Below are 19,947 nucleotides of genomic sequence, written 5' to 3'. Positions count from 1 at the left end.
TTGGGACATTTTTTTTTAAAGCAATTGGGGTTAAGTAACTTGGTCAAGTTTACACGGCCAGGTGTTTCTGGGTGGGTGCTAAGTGTCTGATTCGATCCCCAGATCATCCCGACACTGGAGCGGGTGCTCTTACTCACTGTGCTACCTGGCCATCCCGTTTTGGGGACATTTTTGATCAGTGACCTATCAGCCTTTATCTGAACAAAGTATTTCACGGACAGTATGTTCCATACACTAGAAATCACATTTGTAAATAAAATAGCATGACCGAATTCATCATATTAAGCTATCAATTTAAATTCTTAGATAAATTCTGAAAAAAAAAATCCCTTTAAGCTTTAAATTTTGCCACCTGACCTCTGAATGTTTCCATTATATGATGTTTTAAATAAAGAAATTACCTGCAAATATATAATCTTTAATTTGAATTTGTATACCAGTTAGATATCATCAACTCTTAGAACTGTAATTTTGGTACACTCCCTTATCTCAGAAAGACCTATTAAGAATTTGTATTGGGGCAGCTATGTGGCACAGTGAGTAAAGTGCCAGCCCCGGAGTCAGGAGGACCCGAGTTCAGCTCCAGCCTCAGACACTTAACACCCAAAGAAAAAAAACTAGCTATGTAACCTTGGGCAAGTTACTTAACCCCAATTGTCCTCCAAAAGGCAAAAAAATTAAAATGAAAAAAAAAGAATTTTTATTAACCAAGGTGATCCTTCTAATTTGTCCCCCTAGAGCTCTTTCTGTAAATATACTTAGGTCTTTTACAAACAGGATTAAAAACTGAACAACTCTAAAATTATAATCCCATCCCACTTATTTATATACTGGCCCTAGAACAAGCACTAACCTCTCAGAGGTGGTGATTTTGTTTTGAATAACATGGAAATTAGCCTGTCTCTCTCTCTTACTTCCTCCTGGGAATCTGGCTGGATTCACTGCAGCTTTCAAATGTCTTATAGTCATTAATAATATGTTATAAATAAGTGGAGAAGGCTTGACTCTGACTTTTCCTTTATCTTTAGTATTTTTATTGTCTTATTTTTTAAAAAAGGAAAGAAAATATAACCTTTAAACTCCTCTCATTAAGGCTGCTATTTAAAAAGCACAAAAATCAGGAAATCTTAACTTCCCACAGTAATCAATTCTGCTATGCTATATCCATTTTTTATAGTGTCTTGATCATACTACTTTTGGCCATGTGACAGGTATACTGTAAGAGTCAGTAAGTGTGTGAGTTCAATTGCTATGGTATCTCATGCTAACTTTTTATATGAGGTGTTGCCTAAATCAGATTTCTGCATACTCACATGTATCTTTGATACTGCTGTACTGGCTTCTTTTCCATTAGCTATTTTTGTTTCCTTTAAACTAAATAGAAATAACAATATGCTCAATTGGGCCATAACAATAGGCATCAGGGGGTTATTTTTATAATTACAAATATACAGCTTCTTGAAAATGTTCAATGAACAGACAGATTGGAGCACATCATGGTGTGCATTTTGAATAAGGAAGTTGCTGTTTAATTTGCTGTTACCACATCTGAAATATCTTTGAGAAGCAATCTACATGCTGAATTGCTCTGTAAAAAAACTTGAGTTCTCTTTCAGGGCCACTAGAGGGCATGCAAAAATCATTTTCCCTCCCTAGTTCACTAGGAAATGCTTTCTTCAGTTTACCAGTTGAGTAAGTAATTGTCTTTATTATGTAGCTAACACACATATATCACATTTCAGTTTGCAGAAGCTGACTTTCCTCTTTGCTTATGCCCATGTTTTTCTCAGATTTCACTGGCTACACCCGACATTGCGATAGAAAATGCTTTTGGCATGCTTAAATTCCTTATTTTATGTGTCTCCTTCTCCTAATCCCTGGTCAGCAGATTTCTCCTTACCCTCCTACCTTCTGTGAAATTAAATCTATAAGCAGCTGCTTTTCTTCATTGGGCACTCTGAAAGTGCTAGTCTGTTTTCATGTGGTTACTTTTGTATCCCTTAAGAAAAGATAGTGGTTGGCACACTTCTATTAAACCAGATTCAGCATGCTTCCCCGACCAGAGTTTTTGGTTATTCTGCTTAAAATCTGTTATTCACATGTATCTATCATTATTTACAGAACCTTGGCAGTTATTCAGCACAATTATGCTTTGCTTTTAATTAAGCCTTCCGTGATTTGCATCTGTTTTCCAATAAGCCTTTTTAAAGACTGCTATATAACAAAGTATTTTCTGAAATTCATGGTTCATAAATTTTGAAGGCTTTGCCTCATTTGAAAAGAAAATTCCTCATTGAGAAAACCCCTCTCTGCTTTCTTATTAAACCTTAATTCAGTTGTGATCACCAAAACTCTGAACTTTGCTTCTCTTTGAGTTAGGAAGTTTTGGGTTTCTTTTTTCTTTCACAGCAGATAATAAGATATAGGCAGATCCAATATAAACACCAAACAAGCTTATTTCATTTTTTTTTTAAGTAAGGAGAAGTAGACATGGTGAATAGAGAATGCACCTCCTTAGAGTCAGGAAGACAGGTTCAAGTCTAGCCCCTGACACATACTAGCTCTGTGACATGGGGCAAGTCATGTGTGTGCCTAGTGCCCCAAACAGATATCTGAGAGGCCTACATCAGTAAAGGAATTTTCTCATGGGGACTTTCCTATACTGATGAAATATATTTTTTTAAGACCAAAGGAAAAAAAATAGATTTTTTTTGGTCTTGAGTAAAAGATGTCTTTAGAACTCATTTTCCCTAATATTCCCTGAAGTTTTTCAGTAACCAAGACTAAAAAAAAAAGAGAATAGTTTTTTCACCATTCAGATAGGAATACAAATTAAAGGCCAATGAGGTTAAATTCAGGATTTGAATGAGATGAAGGAATTTAAACTTTAAACTGTACATTTCTTACTTTGCTAAGAAGGTAAAGCTAAAAATTTCTCAAGCACTGTTTAACATCTAAAAACCATGACCAGCCAATCAAAATGTTCTGTGTCAGGTATGGGATGTTTGGTATTGGCTTTGTCAGTAGCCATTCTGCTTGACTTTTGGTTTAAGAAGAGTGACCATAGAAAACAACTTTGCTCTCCTAGTTTGCATAAAATAAGTTCTGGCATTTTGCTTTTCTCTCATTGGATTGTCTTTAGAGGGAGAGAAAGATTTTTACCTGACAAATGAAGGCAAAGATTATTATTTCAAGTCATATGACTAGCAACCAAGAATATTGCACTTCTTTCCTGTTGTTACCTCTTTGTATTTTTAATTTTATTCACTGTCTCTTTCTGTTCTACTGGCTGCCCTTCGGGATAGGCTGACCTCTGCTCTCCGTATGACATCCTGCACTTGGATTTTCGTCACATTCGAAAGACTGTTGACACTCTGCTGGCACATGGGGAGAAACCCCCACAATCAACTTCTACCCTTCGCTCCAGGGACCTTATAGGCTTTTGTCTTGTCCACATATTCTTTGTAGTGTTGATGTATATTACTTATCACTGGAATGCTCTGTCGGCATAATCTGTTCACTCGCATGTGCATTCAAACATTCTGCTTTATCTAACTTTTTACAGGTACTTTTCACTTCTTCCCTTGCCTTGCAAACTTCCACTCTTGTCATCTTTTCAATAATCTCAGAAGTGTGAACCAAGATATTTTCATATTAAGTTTTCAGGATAGAACTTCTAAATCAAAAATGACATTAAAGATCTCTCCATCCCCTCATCCCCTACATACGCTTACTTCAATCACATTTAATTTACTGAGTCCATATGGTATCAACAGCATTGCTGTGATGAGTTTTTCCTTGAAGTACCTGAAACCATACCTGGGTAGAAAAAAAAAACGAGGGAGTCTGCTTTTTCAAAAAGGAAAGAAAAAAAAAAGAACAAAGAAAGGCACTGAGGTAATTCTTTATATGAACATTTTTTCTTTGGGCCAGTGCTGAACAAGGACCATAGTACAGGATTAGAGAGATAAGTGCTATTTTTAGTGTTATTGTCATTCAGAGATGCAAAACCTCAGTCCAAAGTGATCCTAAAATTCTTCAAGAATGAAGAACACAGATTGACCCATTTTGAAAAGTCCACCCAGGGAACTGCTCTATCCCTGGGAATCCATCTGGATTCTTCTCTCTTCTCTAGGTAGGGGCAATGTATAGAGTTATTCCCAATGTACCAACCCTGAACATGTTATATTGTCATGGTGGTCAAGGAAAGACCCCTAAAGAACTCTAGGGAAATGGAATTAGTCATTCAGTTATTAAATGGTGGAATTTGCTGGCACAAGGGCTTCTGTGCATTTCCATCCTTCCCTTATTTATTAAACCTGTCCTAAGACTTGACAGCTGTTATTACGAAGCCATTGAAGGAAGGGCGAGTTGACAGAGAAGTGGGACCACACTGTTTCTAAGAAACATTTTTATACACAATGATGATTTTGCATTTGAATACTTCACCCAATAATTAGATTAGAAAAAATGGGTTCTAAATTCTGCAGGTCCAGAATATGACTTATTTGGAACATTCTTAGTCCTGGGTTTTCAGTATAATTCTAGGACATAATAAGATTAAGAGAAGGACCTCTCAATATTGGAATGCTCCTTAAACCCACAAATTCTAATAAATATTCACTGATAAATTATTTTAATCCTTTGCTAGATTTATAGGATGTTGCCTCAAGTTTATTGCCCATGGAGCAATTATACAAAGGTGATTAAAGAAAAAAATGTGATCCATACCTACCCCAAATTCTAAGGATATCTTCTTACCCTCTAATGAGAAAATGCCATACTATATAAAAACAAGGAAATTTAATCCTGTTGATATAAATTCCATTTCTACATGTGACTTGTAGCTTTTATTTTACATTACTACCAAAATTGTAATTTCTTTCCCAAATTTAGAGAAGATGACAGTTATTCTCTATTAAGGTAAATTCTTGAGGTTACCAGAAAGATAAGCAATCTTCAGGTAGAGTTTCCAGGAAGACACATTTCCCCTCTGAATATTCCTGTGAACTCTGGCAGGCAAGTACCTCCTAATATAATTCAAAGGAGAGATTTCCACATGGTCTTGGTCTTGCCCCTTGGTCTGATCTAACCCAGAAGAACTGCATAGGAGAATGGCTAATTTTCTAATAGAAAAAGCCACTATTACTGAGTCTTACTATCATCTTGTTGATAAGGCTTCCTTTTCTCTCACGAAAATTAGGTGTTGACTGGAAAAACACAGGATTTTTAAAAAATCATTCAGCCTTGCTTTATACTTGAACACAACCAATAGGCACACCAGATTGTATGACCTTGTAACCCAATTCTGTACAGCACCTAGCACAGAATCGTGAACCTACAGGTGCTTAATAAATGATTTTCTAATGATATTTCAAAGTTTTTATTGGTATATCAGTAGCTTTACACAGATGGACCCAGAGCAAGTCTAAGTGGTTCTAACAGTTTGATATTGTGAAGCCACAGAGTGCCTCATCCACCGCCCCCGTGAGAGGAGATATGTTGATGCTACTTACTCTCTGAGGTTTGGATGGATAGTGTTTTTTTCAGAAGCAAGATAGTGAATTATAGAGAAAGCTTAACATGGTATCCTTAGGTCAGAAAATGGAATGAATTCCTCTGTCCACTGCTGTTAAAAATTCTAAAACCTTTCCTTTTTCTTCTCTAATGCTACCTCTCACAAACTCGTATGTCAACGATTTAACCATTTTGAGTAGTACTTTGAGCTTACTGTCCTACTGAGTGTGAAAGCTTTTTAGAGATTTGATGGCTTTATTTTTTTATTGTGGAGAAGGGACCACTTTCCAGTCCCTCCTCTTAATGCTTCTTTTTTTTCTTCTTAAAGGGCCAGAGCCTAAGATGCAGTAAACTCTTCTCTTGCCTGTTCCTCCAGTCTTTATATATGACATTTACTAAGAATGACCCCTTCTAGTGACAGTGTTGATAAGTCTGTGATTATGACCCACCCACAGTTCACCATCATTTATGAATGTTTAGAAGAAAAGATACAGAATCTTATTTACTTATACCTTGTAGATACCAGGCACCAAAGATACCCAAAACGTGTTTTTCTCTGGAAGTAACATGACCTAGGGATCATTCCCTTCCATTATTTGACTCAAGTAAGACAACACAGCAGGAATGAAAGGGACATAGAGGAGTAAAAGAATTTTGATATGTAGTTTCTGCCTGATTATAAGTAGGAAATGAAATTCAAGAAATTTCAGCTTGGATTTTCTTTACAGAATGCTTCCAAAACCCTAGATGACTCATGACAAAGGATAGGTCTTTATGAATACATATGGAATTTTAAGACCATAGAAATAGTTATGGTATAATAGGTGACCAAATCCCCGAAAATGAGCTAAAATCAGGATGTTACTGTCGAAGGTTTGAACTTCAGGTTGTAAAACTAGTCTCTTGGGTTCCATTTTGTTTAATTCTTTGAACCAAGGCAGTGACTCTTTAAATAGAATTCATTATTTCCTTTTTTTCTCATGGGAATTACAAAGTCACCAGTGTAAGTAAACCTAATTTGGGCACTGGGGTTTTTCGTATCACTTAGATTTTCATAAATTTTCATTTGCCTCGTCATTCAGTAGTTAAGTATTTTTTTTCTTTTAACCTTATTGTGTATTTATATATTTGAGTAGGTATTTAATAAATGTTCATTGATTAATCAGACTTTTTGTTCAGATTCATCATTTTAGTGTCTGGGTAGACTCAAATTATTAAGATATTTTTATTATCTTAAGAATGAAATTTTTAAAGGTTTTTAAGCTTGGTTAAAGTCATTTATTTATATCATCAGGGAGAATACCTTGATAAGTTTCTATGTACTTGAATATACATAGTTTTGTGTGCTGCCTTTCTTTCTGTCTCTGTCAGCAGTTGGCTTCTGAATTCTCCAGACACCTCAAATAGAAGTGCCAGAGGCTGATTTTTATTAATCTTCTTATTTGAACAGGCAGTGTGTGTATTATTTCAAAATCCTAATGAAATATAAATATTTATATATGTATTCTGTGTATCAGGAGAAGTTGCTGCTGTTTATGCCACAGTATTTATGTGGTTCTATGTGACGAGAAGTCATGTGTGACTTGTAGTCATAGTTCTATAGAGTATGCATGTATTGTATAGCAGCTTCTGCTCTGACATCTTGCCTCCTGGCTTCATGGGCCTGCTGTTTCCACTGAGCCACCCTGTTTCCTACTGCTGTATACTTGTGAATTCTTTCCATTACTGCAGCTTCTCGGATACCAATGACTATCCTTGCCTTGGCTGTGTCTTTGTAGCATCTCTCCCGCTTGCCTTATTTCTAGTAGACTCTCAGAAAGCTATCCCTTGTGTCTCTGCTAGCAGCAAAGGTTGCCTGAGAAGTTGGGCAAAATTATTCTTTCTGTCTATGAAAGACTTTCCTTCCTCCCAAACCTCCCTCAACATTTCCTTGTGAATGGCACTGCAAAAAGGTCACTGGACCCTGGAATCAGGAGACCTGGGTCCAAATTCTGGCTCTCACATTTCCTAGCTGTGTGACACTGAACAATTCATTAACCCCACTCTAAAATACCAGTTCCACATTTTTCACATGGGGTTAATAATATTTGTAAGTAGCTTCTTTGCAAGTTTGTTGTAAAGACAGTGATTTATGAACCTTAAAGCTCTCTTTGCTTGTGGTTTGTAATTTTTAAAAATTATCCAATTTTAATATATTGCTGAAAATCTCTGTAGTATTTATTGTGAAAGATGTGAGCCTTTCTCGTCTCATTCTTATAAAAGCTGGCTCCATTTTTCAAGAAAAAGTCACTAGTAGCATTGGTGTATGTCAATGAAGATTCAGCTTTTGACAGTATGATTCATAATCAGTCACTGAGTAATAATAATAATGTGGCATCCTAAAATACACACATGTTAAGACTTACAAAGGGGGGAGCTAGATGGCACAGTCCTGGAGTCAAGAGGACTTGAGTTCATATCTGGCCTCAGACACAACACACTAGCTGTGTGACCTTGGGTAAGTCACAACCCCAATTGCCTTGCTTTCCACCCTCAAAAAGAAAAAGACTTACTAAGCACTTCCTAATAACAGACCTAAAAGAGTTGTAAATAAAAGTATTATCATCCTCACTTCCTGGATGAAAAATCTGACATTCAAGTAATGTGATTTGTTGATAGTCACACATCTGATAAATATTGAAGCCAGATCCCCCAGCTAATGTCCAGCACATATATCCACTACAACCACACTCCCTTGTAGAATAGTAAGATGGTTTGGACTTGGACTTTCCCTTGTTTTGGTTTTTGATTGTATGCTGTGTGCGTGTTTCTGTGTGTAGTCAGACCTGTTCTTTAGTTGTTCTACTTGTGATTGCATGGGCTTTTCTTCTGATTCATTTTTTAGTGTTCATCAACTTGCCAACAGTTTTTTTAAAGCTCATTTCATGGTTGAGTATCTATCTAGCAGTGTTTTAATATTCCAACACTAGTGCAATAACTTTCCAACTAAGACCTCCTGTACTTTGGCTTCTATAACATCTCTTTACTTTTAGTGTTTTTACCCATTGATCTTACCTGCTTTCTCTCCTCTTGTTTTTGTCTTCAAAATTTCAAGGAGCAGATTAAGAACCCACATTTTCCCCTGACAGTACCCAAAAAGGTTCTTTAATATTACAGCCTGCACTGCCCTTGAGGCTGTTCCTTTTATCAGAATGTACTTTCTTCTTGGCAGGAAGACAAAGGGAGACATAGAAAGCTCAGCAAACTACTTGCCCCCAGTTAGGACTGAGAGAAAGGAGAGCTGAATGTTCTTCCTGCACCTAGCTGCCTCTCAGCCCTCTCTCCTTCCTTGCTCATTATTCTCTCCTTCCTGCCTCTTCCTGGCTAAGTGCCAGGTTTCTGGTTCCTCATTATTTTTACATTCTTGGGATAAGGCTAGAGAAGGGAACCAGGCTGTATTAGCTGGCTGGTTGACAGATCTTTCTTTACTCTGAACCAGAAGTTGTTAGGCCCAAACTTAAAGCTTTTAAGAAGTTTCTAGATGTAAAAATCATTTTTCAATATTTGCAAATCTCACTCACTATTCCAAAGGAATGCAACCATTTATAAAATAGTAATAGTTTATATTTATATAAGAATGTTACACTTTACAAAATACTTTTTTCACAACAACCCTGTATGACAGATGATCCACAAGGTATTAGCCCTCATTTTAATTCAGGGTGCTTATCCAAAACCCATACCATTTTGTCCTGGAAATTAGGATCAACCAAAATGAACAAGGTTTTTGCTAACGTTTATTTTCTCCAATGGATATAGTTGTTGAGTTGTGTTACATTATTTCACTGAACTGTTATAATAATTGACCAGCCATCAATTGACCAGTCAAACTGGATACAGACAAAAGTAATTTGTTATATTACATCACGGCCATTTATTTTCTTTATTGTCTCATGATGAGATTGGGTTTCTAAAGCAAATCAGAACAATAGCACGTGCAAATTCTATTTTTTTTTAATAAAAAAAAAAACATGACATTGACCTTGCTTAAATGTGAACTCTCTAAATATAACAAACTCTCTTTAACAAATAATTGGAATTTTTACCATCTTGATAGCTAAAAATCCAAGCTGTTCTGTAAGCTGGAAGGCTTTGGCGGTGTTGACTTGCATGAAAGCAAAGTTATAATTCTCTGGATGGGACAGTAAGAAATCCATTTCATAGTCTAGCTCCCTGGTCTGTTCCTCTTGAAGCTATTTCTTGGAGCCAAGGTAGCATAGTTTTAATCCCATGTCCCAATTATTTCCATAACCAATGAGAAGTCCTTAGAGGAGTCTCAGGCAGCTATTAGTTTTGAAGGTACTTCCACCCTAATGCCCAATCACCCCTTCATTGAATTCCTCTGCTCTTCCTCCTGATCATGTGAATGCTCACCTGCTGACCTCTCCTCAATCTGCCGTCCCATCCCTTGAATTATGTTGCTGTCGGCTTTAGAGTCATATGTGGAAAGGACTCATATCTGGCTTTTTCATTTTTCCTTTAAAAAAAACCAGTTTCTTTGTTTAGATTAGAATAATTTTGCTTGTATAAGTTGGCTTAATCACTTTTTTTTTTTAAGCAATTGGGGTTAAGTAACTTGCTCAAGGTTACATGGCCAGGTGTTTCTGGGTGGGTGCTAAGTGTCTGAGCCCGGGATTCGATATCCAGGTCATCCCAACACTGGAGCCGGTGCTCTTACTCTCTGTGCTACCTGGCCTCCCTGCTTAATCACTTTTTGGAAAACATTGAGGTTTGCTGTGATTTCCAGATATTGGTTAATATGTAGTAAATAAGTTTCTCATCTCTTACATAATTAGATTGATTTCTTATGTAAGTTTGTCACTGACAGCCACAGAATTAATGCCTGATCACTGAACTTTGCCTAGTTTGGAAATATGATGTTCCATGAAGCATTGTGTGTACTCTTTCTGTCTCCAAGGTCAATCACAGGTAATATGATAAATTGATAAAGTGATGGTGAGAACTAATCCATTTCTCAGTGTTTTTATATCTCTGCTTGCATTTCTATTTGGTCACATAAAATTCTTACATCCAGGACCTTTTCCAGGTATTTGGGGCCCTCAGAGCACCCCAGAGAATATAAATATTTTTGGGGGAAAGGGGAAGGCAAGGTAGTTGGGATTAAGTGACTTGCCCAAGGTCAGACAGCTAGTTAAGTGCCTGAGGTTAGATTTGAACTCAGGCCCTCCTAACTCCAGAGCCAGAGCTCTATTCACTGTGCCACCTAGCTGTCCCTAATGTAAATAGTTTTTAAGTGCTTTTAGATGAGCAATATTATCTAGCCCTAGGCACCTACAAGACCCTGGACAAGCACCTTGCCTGCTTGACCTCTCTGTACCTCTGTTTCCTGATTCATGAAATGAAAGGGTTTGAATAGATGAGCTATATGGTCCCTCTCAGCAATAAATCCAGTCATATCTTCAATCAATAATAATTGTCAAGGGCTTGCTACAATGATTGGCAAAAAATTATAAATACAGTTTGTGAGGGTTCTTCACTCCCCTCTCCCCCCCTTACCCAAATATGCCCCACACTTCAAACAAAACATTCTTTGGTGATAATATCTGTTTCAACAAAGGAATAGAAAATGAAGAAACTCCTTGAAATTCAGGGAATTGTATGTCTTCTGTATTCTCCATCAAAGTGTTTAAACGATTTTCTTTTCTTTAAAATTATATTTTCAGGGAGTTTTTCCTCTTAACTTAGAAAAATGTGAAGTTTATTTACATTATAGACTTGGAATAAGTTCTATAGAAGCAATGTGAGCCAGTGGGAAAGAGCCTTGGATTCCCTGTCAGACTCCCTGGTTCTGACACTCTGGGAAAGCATTAATCTCTTTGAGTCTTATTTCCTAAAGTGGAGATAAATCATAGCTTAATATTGATGATAATTCATTTTATAGGATTTTTAAATTTTTTAGTTGATAAATATATCAGTCAGTCAGTAAACATTTACTAAGCTCCTACTATGGGCCAGTCATTGTCTAAAGCACTGGGAACACAAAAAGAGGCAGAAGACAGTCCCTGCCTTCAGAAAACCCAGGATCTGATAAAGGAGACAAGAAGCAAACAAATATGTACAAACAAGCTATATACAGGATAAATAGAAAACGTGTTTTTACATAGGAATATTGCCAATACTGCTGCATTCTTTGTCATTCGAGAGTCATGACTTTCTGGTCTAGGCTTTCTCTGCATATAACTTACTCCACTCCACTAAGTCTCTGTGTTACAGAAGTTTTCACTTAACGTGAGGCTAATTAAATGAATAGGAGTTCTTTAGGTATCTCCCCAGCTTAAAATTGAATGTTTATGATCATTAGACCTAGGCTCTGGGGGCAGGGTGGAGGGTAGCATAATCTGGACTCTGTTACACATTCAGTTTACTATTCAGTTTAGCAGGTGCTTTTGAAGTAAATCTCAAGGATCTTACATCCCATTGGGTGAGAAAGAAGTAAGGATATGATAATTTGAGGAGAGAGAGTATAATAACTGGGACCTCTCTCTCCCTGTCTTGCGCTACCCCACTGTACTTTTTCCTTATGTTCCTTCATATTTCCACCCCACATACATAGTCATAAATTTCACTATAAAGCCCTCTCTGTAGAAAAATTGAAACCTATAAAACTAATAAAATAAGGCAAAAGAGCACAAAAAGATTCCACAAAAAGGATCAAGGACAGGGTTCTTTTAATTAGCGAGCAGCCATAGCATGCTTAAAATACTTAATAGTTGAACCAAAAACTAGATTTCCCTGAGACTTTGCTTGAGCTCTTGCTTATGGTACCAGGTGTGATACATCTTTCCGTGTTGTATGCCTGTCACTTGGATTCTAAAGTTAGCTTAAATAGGCATTGATTTTGCCTGTGCCTATATCCCAGCACAAGTCGACTGGTTGGGGGAATTTTTGGAAGCATTGACCTTTTTTTTTTTTATTGACCAATCAGGGACCATTGACCTTTTTCTTAATTTCTCTGGTCCTCACTTTCCTCATCTATAAAATGGGGATAATTATTATTCCTGTTAAAACCAACCAGATCAATTTATGCTGATAGTCTTAACAACAACTTAGCGTTCCTGCTTTTGTGGCGCATGCACTTCTCATGGCTCTTCTTTCACTCCCCACTAGATGTTCCTAACAACCCTAAGAAAGGATATCATCCTCTTCTTGCTGGTAAGGAAACTGAAGGTCATGATGATGAAGCAAGTCATCCAGTGTCACAGAGCACCCTCAGTAGCTCACATTTGTAGAATGGAGCTATAAGGTTTTCAAAAGTGCTTTCCCCTCAACTACTATGCATTTATCTTCTGCCTTCTTTTATAACCAAGTCTCAGAGATACTGAGTCATACTGAAGGTCACACAACTAACTGTTAAGTGTCAGAGCCAGGATTCAAATCCAGCCTCTCCTGACTCCAAGTCCAAGGTCCTCCCTGCCATATTCCGTTTCCTTTGACCAGAACCCAAGACTAGAACCTAGGTCACCTATTCAAGTATTCCTTCCATCATTTCCCTACCTTAGTCTAGCTGATCAACAGATATACTTGTTCCTCTAAGTGTTTTTGGCTATTGATGATGAACAGCCAAATTGAAATTGCCCAGTTGGAGTAAGGCAGAGCAACTATGAATGAAGGGTAGGGAAGTTGAGTGATATTTGATGCACTTGCCTTAGGCTAGGATGGGAGGCTGCTCTTCCCAGTCCTTCTGCTGCCCATTGTGCCCCTGATCATAACCATAGGTCTCAAGGGCTAAGGAAGCATCCCCAGCTGAAATCCCATTCCTTCTTTTGAGTTCTGGCACTAAATCAGTCCAGGGAAGCTTCCTGAGCTAGACTCCCTCAGCTCCTGTTTCTCCAGGGAAATGTCAGACATCTTGTAGCTTTCATTGGCCATAGTATTCTTTGCCCCTGGGTCCCTCTTTGAAGGTAAAGTTTAACTGTCTTTAGCTGTTGTTTCTAAGACAAAAGTACAAATTTCCTAACTTTCCCATCTTGGGAAAGATAAAGAAGGGAAAGCTGAGGTTAGTGGTTTGCAGCCTGAGCCCTGGGAAGAGGTAATTCAGTGTGTGATTTACCATCTAATCCCCTTCATATTTGATGGCAGTACTAAGCAGACTGGGGCCCTGGCTTTATGAAATCATCAGCTTCAATGGTGACATAAAGTATGAGCACATGCAAGTGACAAACTTGAAGAATGGCCCCCATGAATTTCTCTGCTCAGTAAATTTCCTCACTGTGATACTTGGTGAAATGCATAGGACATGGGATTGGGTAAACTTTTTCTCTTCTAGCTCATCTCATAATTTTGGCAGAACTTAAAATACACACACACACAGTGCACAGCAAATGGGTTGTCAGCTCTCCTTTTCATATGCCATTCAAATACCATTATTTCAGAATAGATTGTGTAGCACCTGAAGTACACGTGTTGATATGAATTTTTTTTTAAGTTTATGCCTAAGATTCATGTTGTTTGATCACTTACAGGGCCTACAGTACAACTCTGTAAAGATAGGGATTTACAGCAAACTGGGTTAGGGTAGGCCAAATCCCATAAGGCTGGAGAATATAGATGTGATTGCAAGGCAAGAGATACCTTGTTAATATTCAGCAGAAGCCTCTTTAAAGGATAGAAAACCCTTGGTCTATAGTGACTTAAGGTAGACCTTCATGGAGACAGAAGAATTGACCAGATACTTTGTTTCAAACCCTGTGATTCTAATTTTCTAAAGAAGATTGAGTTGTTCTAATGGATATTGCATGCTGTGAAGCCTCGTAAAATGTTGACAATCTTTGTGCATTCTATTGAAAGTAACATGGAGAGGCACAAAGAGGAGGAGAAAGGAGTAAGCATATAAGTAACTGCCTACTGTGTGTCAGACACTATACTAAGTGTAATTATCTCGTTCCATTTGAGGACTTGGCCTTAGAAATAAGGAAAATATGTTTGGTTAGGCTGGAGAAGTTTTGCTGAAACCGTGTTTCCTAATAATGAAAATGTGGCCAGAAAGGAGTTTGTTTTACATAATGTAGGATCACTTCTCTGTAAAAGTGTATGTCAAATTAAAATCATGAGAAACCCTTCATTTTGCATTATTTCCTTTAGCATTAATAGAAACCACACGCATACATGCACAAAGGTCCTTCTCTTCAATGACTAGAATCTAGTCCGTGGGCACAGCCTTTTGACTGAGCCCAAGTTTTACAGAACAGATTAAGAGGATTTATTCTGTGAAGTTTGGATTCAGTCAAAGGGCCTCACTTGAGGACCTAGAGGGCCACATGTGGTCTCACAGCTACAGGTTTCTCCCCGCTGGACTAGATCATAGAAAGTGTGGGGGCAGGGAGGAGTCCTGCTGTCAGCATCCCAGCATTTCCAGATTTCTTAAGCTTATTTTCTATCCTGCCATCAACCAGTGATAGAGGAGGATCCTGGGGGATGGGTACGCCATATGCTTGGAAGATCAAGTTTGGGGTCGAGGTTTTTTCCCTCAGGTCTACTTCTTTCTTCTTTTAGTGTCCAATCACAAAATCAACACAAATGCATGCTAGAAAAAGGGAAGAAGAATCTACTTTGATTAGAGACATAGAAAGAACGTGAAAAATGGAAATATCTGTTTATAGTTTAAAACGTGTCTTCATTGACCTAGATTCTACTACTTAGGTTAGTTTCTAGTTCCATCCTCATCTAATCACCAGCCAGCATAGAGCAGTGGGAGGAGCACTAGATTTGGAATCAAGAGGCTCTGGGTTCAAATTCTGACTCTGTTACTGTCATCATGGCCCTGAGGAAATCACCTTTCTGGACCTCAGTCCTTTATTTGTTAACTGAGGGTTTGGATTAGGGCTGAGAAATCTGAGTCTAGCTAGAAGAGACCTTAGAGGCCATCTACCCCAAGCCCCTTCATTTGGCATAGCAGATGAGGAGGGTGACCTGCCAACAAGTACACAGGTAACAAGTGCCAGAGGCAGGATGAGAAATGAAGTCCTCTTACTCCAGATCCAGTGCTTCTTCCTCTCTGCCATGCTGCCTTTGATCTTGGAGGGACCTTCTAAATCCAAATGTAATGATCTTTATGATCTTAAAGCACATCTATTATGAATAATCTAAGCTTCTGAATAGTGGCCTAAGAGGTCAGGGTCCCCACCATATTACCTAGTCAACCCACGTCTAGATTATTACACTCACTTCTATCATATTTTGGAACACTTTGGCAAATTCAAAATCATTAATTTCTAAAAATTAGACTTAGACAGGAATAGGCTGCCTCATGGGGTCAGAGTTATAGGTCTGGGATTGAGAGCTGAAAGAGACAGTCTAGGTCATCAAATGCAACTTCTATATTTTATAGATGAGAAAACTAAGTCCCCCACCAACTCACTAGATGAGGAAGTTAGTTAGATGACTATTTGAGGGTCAGGTTGTAAAGGGGATTTGTCTTCAGCTCTGGATTGGACCAGATGACCTCTGGGGTCATTTCCAACTCTCTAAGCTGCTAAGGAAATCTAAAATGTCATTTAAAGAAACCAGTAGGTAATACGTAGCCTTGTAAGAATCAGTGGAAATCTCTTGGGAGGGAAAAAGGAGATTTTAAAGACTGGAGTTAGAATTGTGTTTACAAATTGACTAGCTCACTCAGGTTTTCACAAAGATCTCTGCCTGCTCTCAGGAGGTCACAGTCAGTGCTGTAAATGAAATCAGCACACCAATCTCCTTGGCCAGATTACTTGGGTTTCTTGGACTGGGTAAGTGGCTGTTTGCAAAGCTTTTATCTGGGAAAATAAGTTACCTTCTCAATATTTGTAGCCTCAGGCAGATTGTGTCCAACTCAGCTTTTTCAAATAAACATTTTCTAAGCTTTCAGACATATTATATCATCATAAGTAAATCCAATTAAGGACACTTGCAGAACTGCCATCAAAATTGAGAGCAGTATTTTGGGAAAAGGAACAAATGTTCTGGGAGATGAAGGCATATTTCCACACTGGGGTTACATAAATGATCATTCCTAATTTTTTCAGTAGTGGCCTTAACTTTTTATATGCAGTAATATGTGATTAGTAGAATCAGGTCACCAAATGATTTCTTTTCTTTTTTTATTTTTTAGGAAAAACTTTGTCTACCACATCACATCCTTGAGGAAAAAGGCCTGGTCAAAGTGAGCATTACAGTTCAAGCATTATTAGATGTCACTGTAACAAAGGCTTTGTTCACATGAAACCCCCATCTCTTCTTTAAATCAACCCAACTTCACCAGAGGTCAAGAACTCTGCTCCTGAATTCAGTTACTCCCTTCCCACAGCACTCCTCCAAATTCTCAATTCAGAAGCGTGTTGAAAATACTTCCACTGGGAGAGGGAAATTCTTTTCACATCTGAAATCCAGCTTAGAGACTTGAAGTGGTGCATCCAAGAACTAGCGACCATTAAGAAATGAGCACTTCCAATGTATGGAGCTTTCTTCCTCCCTTCCATATTCACCCGCTGCCTTTACCAAAGCACCGAGGACAGCTGTTTTTGCAGCCAAATGCATTCATTTTATTAGTACCAAACTTATACATTTGGGGGGAGGGAGTTAGGGTTTTTACCATCAGATTTTTTCAGGATGTTGCTTCAGACCCATTGCCTTTTAAAAACTATTTAGAACATACAAAATATTTATATAAATATTATTTATTAGTAAGTTGTTATTCATCCTTTGGATGCAAAATGTAAATTAGGAAACTGTATTTTATTACTGCTTTTTTGTGGTTAAACACTTTATTTTAATATAAATATTTAGTTATTTTCTATCCTATTTGGTGTGCAGTAGTTCTAGACTTTAGTAATCATGTTTTCTAGTGTATATGATTTTTTATAAATTCAACAAAAATAGGTGCTTCAATGACAGCTGTTTTCTTGGGGAGGCATTGTTCATATTTTGGTTTGTGGAACATCAGCCTAATTTATATTTCTGCATTCCATTCAATTTCTTACATTCCAGCAGTCCTGTGTCCCCCATGCCAATGAATTGACTTAAATCAAGAGAGCACCCACAATTTATTTGTAAATAGCTGTGATGATAAAAGGAAAGATTAAACTTGAAGACAAAATGTGAACAACTATTTTTTTGGATTGATACTTATTTTTACTATGCACAAGACATTAAACTTTTAACACAACAAATAGGAGTTAGCATCATGAATCTTGAAATATAATTTTGCACTGTAACCTGGGTAACTTAAAAGAGTTTAGCACTAGAGGCAGATACTGAGAAAACAGCACAAGAAAATGAAGATAAAAAGTTTACTCTTTAACCAAAAAGGTCTTTAATGGACCTAGCAGAAAAGGAAAAGCATTGACTGAGTTGTCAAAGTTTATTTAAGGTCCATTGCACCTGGATTCAGTAGAGTGATACTTTTTATGACTGCCATTTTTTTAAAAAAGGAAGTTTCTGAGATGTAAAACGTTTATTTTATTCTATTTTAGTGGGTGGGCTGGGGCAGGGGTGGGGGGGAAGGGAATTTTTAGGGTTTCAAGGCAATTCTTAAAAGAACACAAGATTTTTTTTCTTTGTCCTGAAACCCCAGAAATGAATCTTGTGTCCTCAGGCCAGCCACGTGAAGATGCTGCATGTAGTCTGAAGGGCGTCTGGTAGCGGTAGAAGAACAAGAAAGCTTAGGATCATAGAATCATAGGTGGAGAACCGGGAGGGGCCTCACAAGGGCTTCAGGCCAACCCCTTTATTTTATAGATGAGGAAACTAAGACCCAGGGAGCTAAGCAAGTGTAGGTTTATGAAGCAGCAGGGTGAAGGAGAGGGTACAGAGAGCACTAGAAAAGAAACAGCAAGGAAAATACACAGAGGCAAAGATAGTGGTTTGAAAGAATCAACCATGTTTCAATCACACTACAACCTATTTTAGGCAGTTTTCCGTGTTCACTCTGATGCTGCATTTACAAAAACCAATATTCCGATATTCTTTCAAAGTCTTGACTATATGTGAATGAATGCCAACCACATTTCCCAAACTGCAGAGGGCAATTGTCATCATCAGATTCATCGTCAGGCAGCAGAGCACCTGGTGAGGAAGCTAACGGGGGAACTCAGCGGCGATTGACTGGGAGGACAGCGTGCATTAAACGTTCACTAACTTTAACCAAAGCAGAAGCTTGTGTTCTAAGGAAGAGACGTTTGCTGAAGAGTAATTTGGATTGACGGCGAGCATATTGTTTCCTATATGATGTACTGTGCACTTTAATGCTAAATTAAAAATGTATTTTAATATTCCCAGGGCTGCACAAAATACCTGTTGTGTCAAACAGCACAAAAGGTAGAAAGAAGAGAGATTTTGAACAGAGTATATACAATTTAAGAAACATTCAAAGATTGATTATATGAATAGGAATATTGATTGCTGCATCTCAAAGAGCAAGAATGCAGGGTCCTGAAGTATTTTTTTACTTGTATATATGGCAATATGAAGCTTTGTAATCATTGTTTTGAGAGATCTTGGTTTTTTTCAAAATTAAAATATTTCTTTTGATATCGATTTTCAGTATTTCCTTGAAGTTGGCTGTAAAATACCAGTGGCTCTCACTTGTTTTGTCATATGGCCTTTTTTTTTTAAAGGTACAGTCCTTGTCTGGCTAAGGTATCTTCAAGAACATTTGCATATTATACATGCAATAAAATGTGCATGGCTGACAGACAGTACCATGAGCATAATATATACAATGCAAATAGCATTGTCATTTAGCAGCCATTTGTACAAGCCATCTTGTTTATTACCCACAATCTGATTAAAAAATCACAACACAAAATAGAACAGGATCTTAGGAATGACTTATTCCAATGCTTTATTGTATAGGACTCTAAAGGCATAGAAGTGAAATGATTTCACCAAGGTCACTTTGGAAGTTAGTGGCAAGAGGACTGAGTCTTGAATGACAAGATCTGGGTTCAGATCCCCAGTATGATGCTTGCTACCTGTATGACCTTGGGCAAGTCACTTGACCTCCACAAGCCTTAGTTTCTTTCTCTGTAAAATGAGAAGTTAGACTAGATGGGCTCTGAAGTCTTTTCCAGACTTACACTATGATACTATGACTAGAATCCAGGTTTCATACCCATAGGTAGAGACAGCAATTATATTGCTTTAAGTCATAAAAAGCTACAAATGTCTCAAGTGAATTAAAAAAAAAACTCTAAAAAAAAATGGCAAAGTTTTATCTGAGTCTGCACTCAGAAAGGCATAGGAGGCAGGAAATGTCTCTGCAAGATACAAATTGTTCAAGAAAAATAGTACATTGTGTGTGGTTTTCTTTTTAAAGGGATAGTATATATGATTTGGTAGGGGAGAAAAATGTAACAGTTAAAACCTTGAATATCAATTGATTAAATACCTATAAAATGG

At 37.6% G+C, this 19,947-nt stretch overlaps 1 protein-coding gene across 4 annotated transcripts in view; it reads left to right on the top strand.

Moving 5' to 3' along the window:
• Positions 1–17,656, top strand: part of LRCH1 (leucine rich repeats and calponin homology domain containing 1) — a 251,035-nt gene extending 233,379 nt beyond the window's left edge. For 2 of the 4 annotated variants that reach the window (XM_069063693.1, XM_069063690.1), the window contains one exon: positions 3,306–6,683. In XM_069063693.1, the coding sequence (XP_068919794.1) occupies positions 3,306–3,512 (207 nt within the window). In that variant the 3' untranslated portion in view covers positions 3,513–6,683. Of the gene's footprint in view, positions 1–3,305; positions 6,684–12,684; positions 12,730–16,660 lie in introns of those variants that run through there. The other 2 variants (XM_069063692.1, XM_069063694.1) reach the window with 2 other exon arrangements.
• Positions 17,657–19,947: the final 2,291 nt, after the last annotated feature.

This window comes from Petaurus breviceps, unplaced genomic scaffold (genome assembly GCF_028583685.1).
Source record: "Petaurus breviceps papuanus isolate PSGF00001 unplaced genomic scaffold, PetGlider_PUasm1.0 90594, whole genome shotgun sequence".
NCBI classification, from domain to species: Eukaryota; Metazoa; Chordata; class Mammalia; order Diprotodontia; family Petauridae; genus Petaurus; species Petaurus breviceps.
Note: the sequence above shows the minus strand (reverse complement) of the source record. Positions and strands in the feature narration are given on the sequence as shown.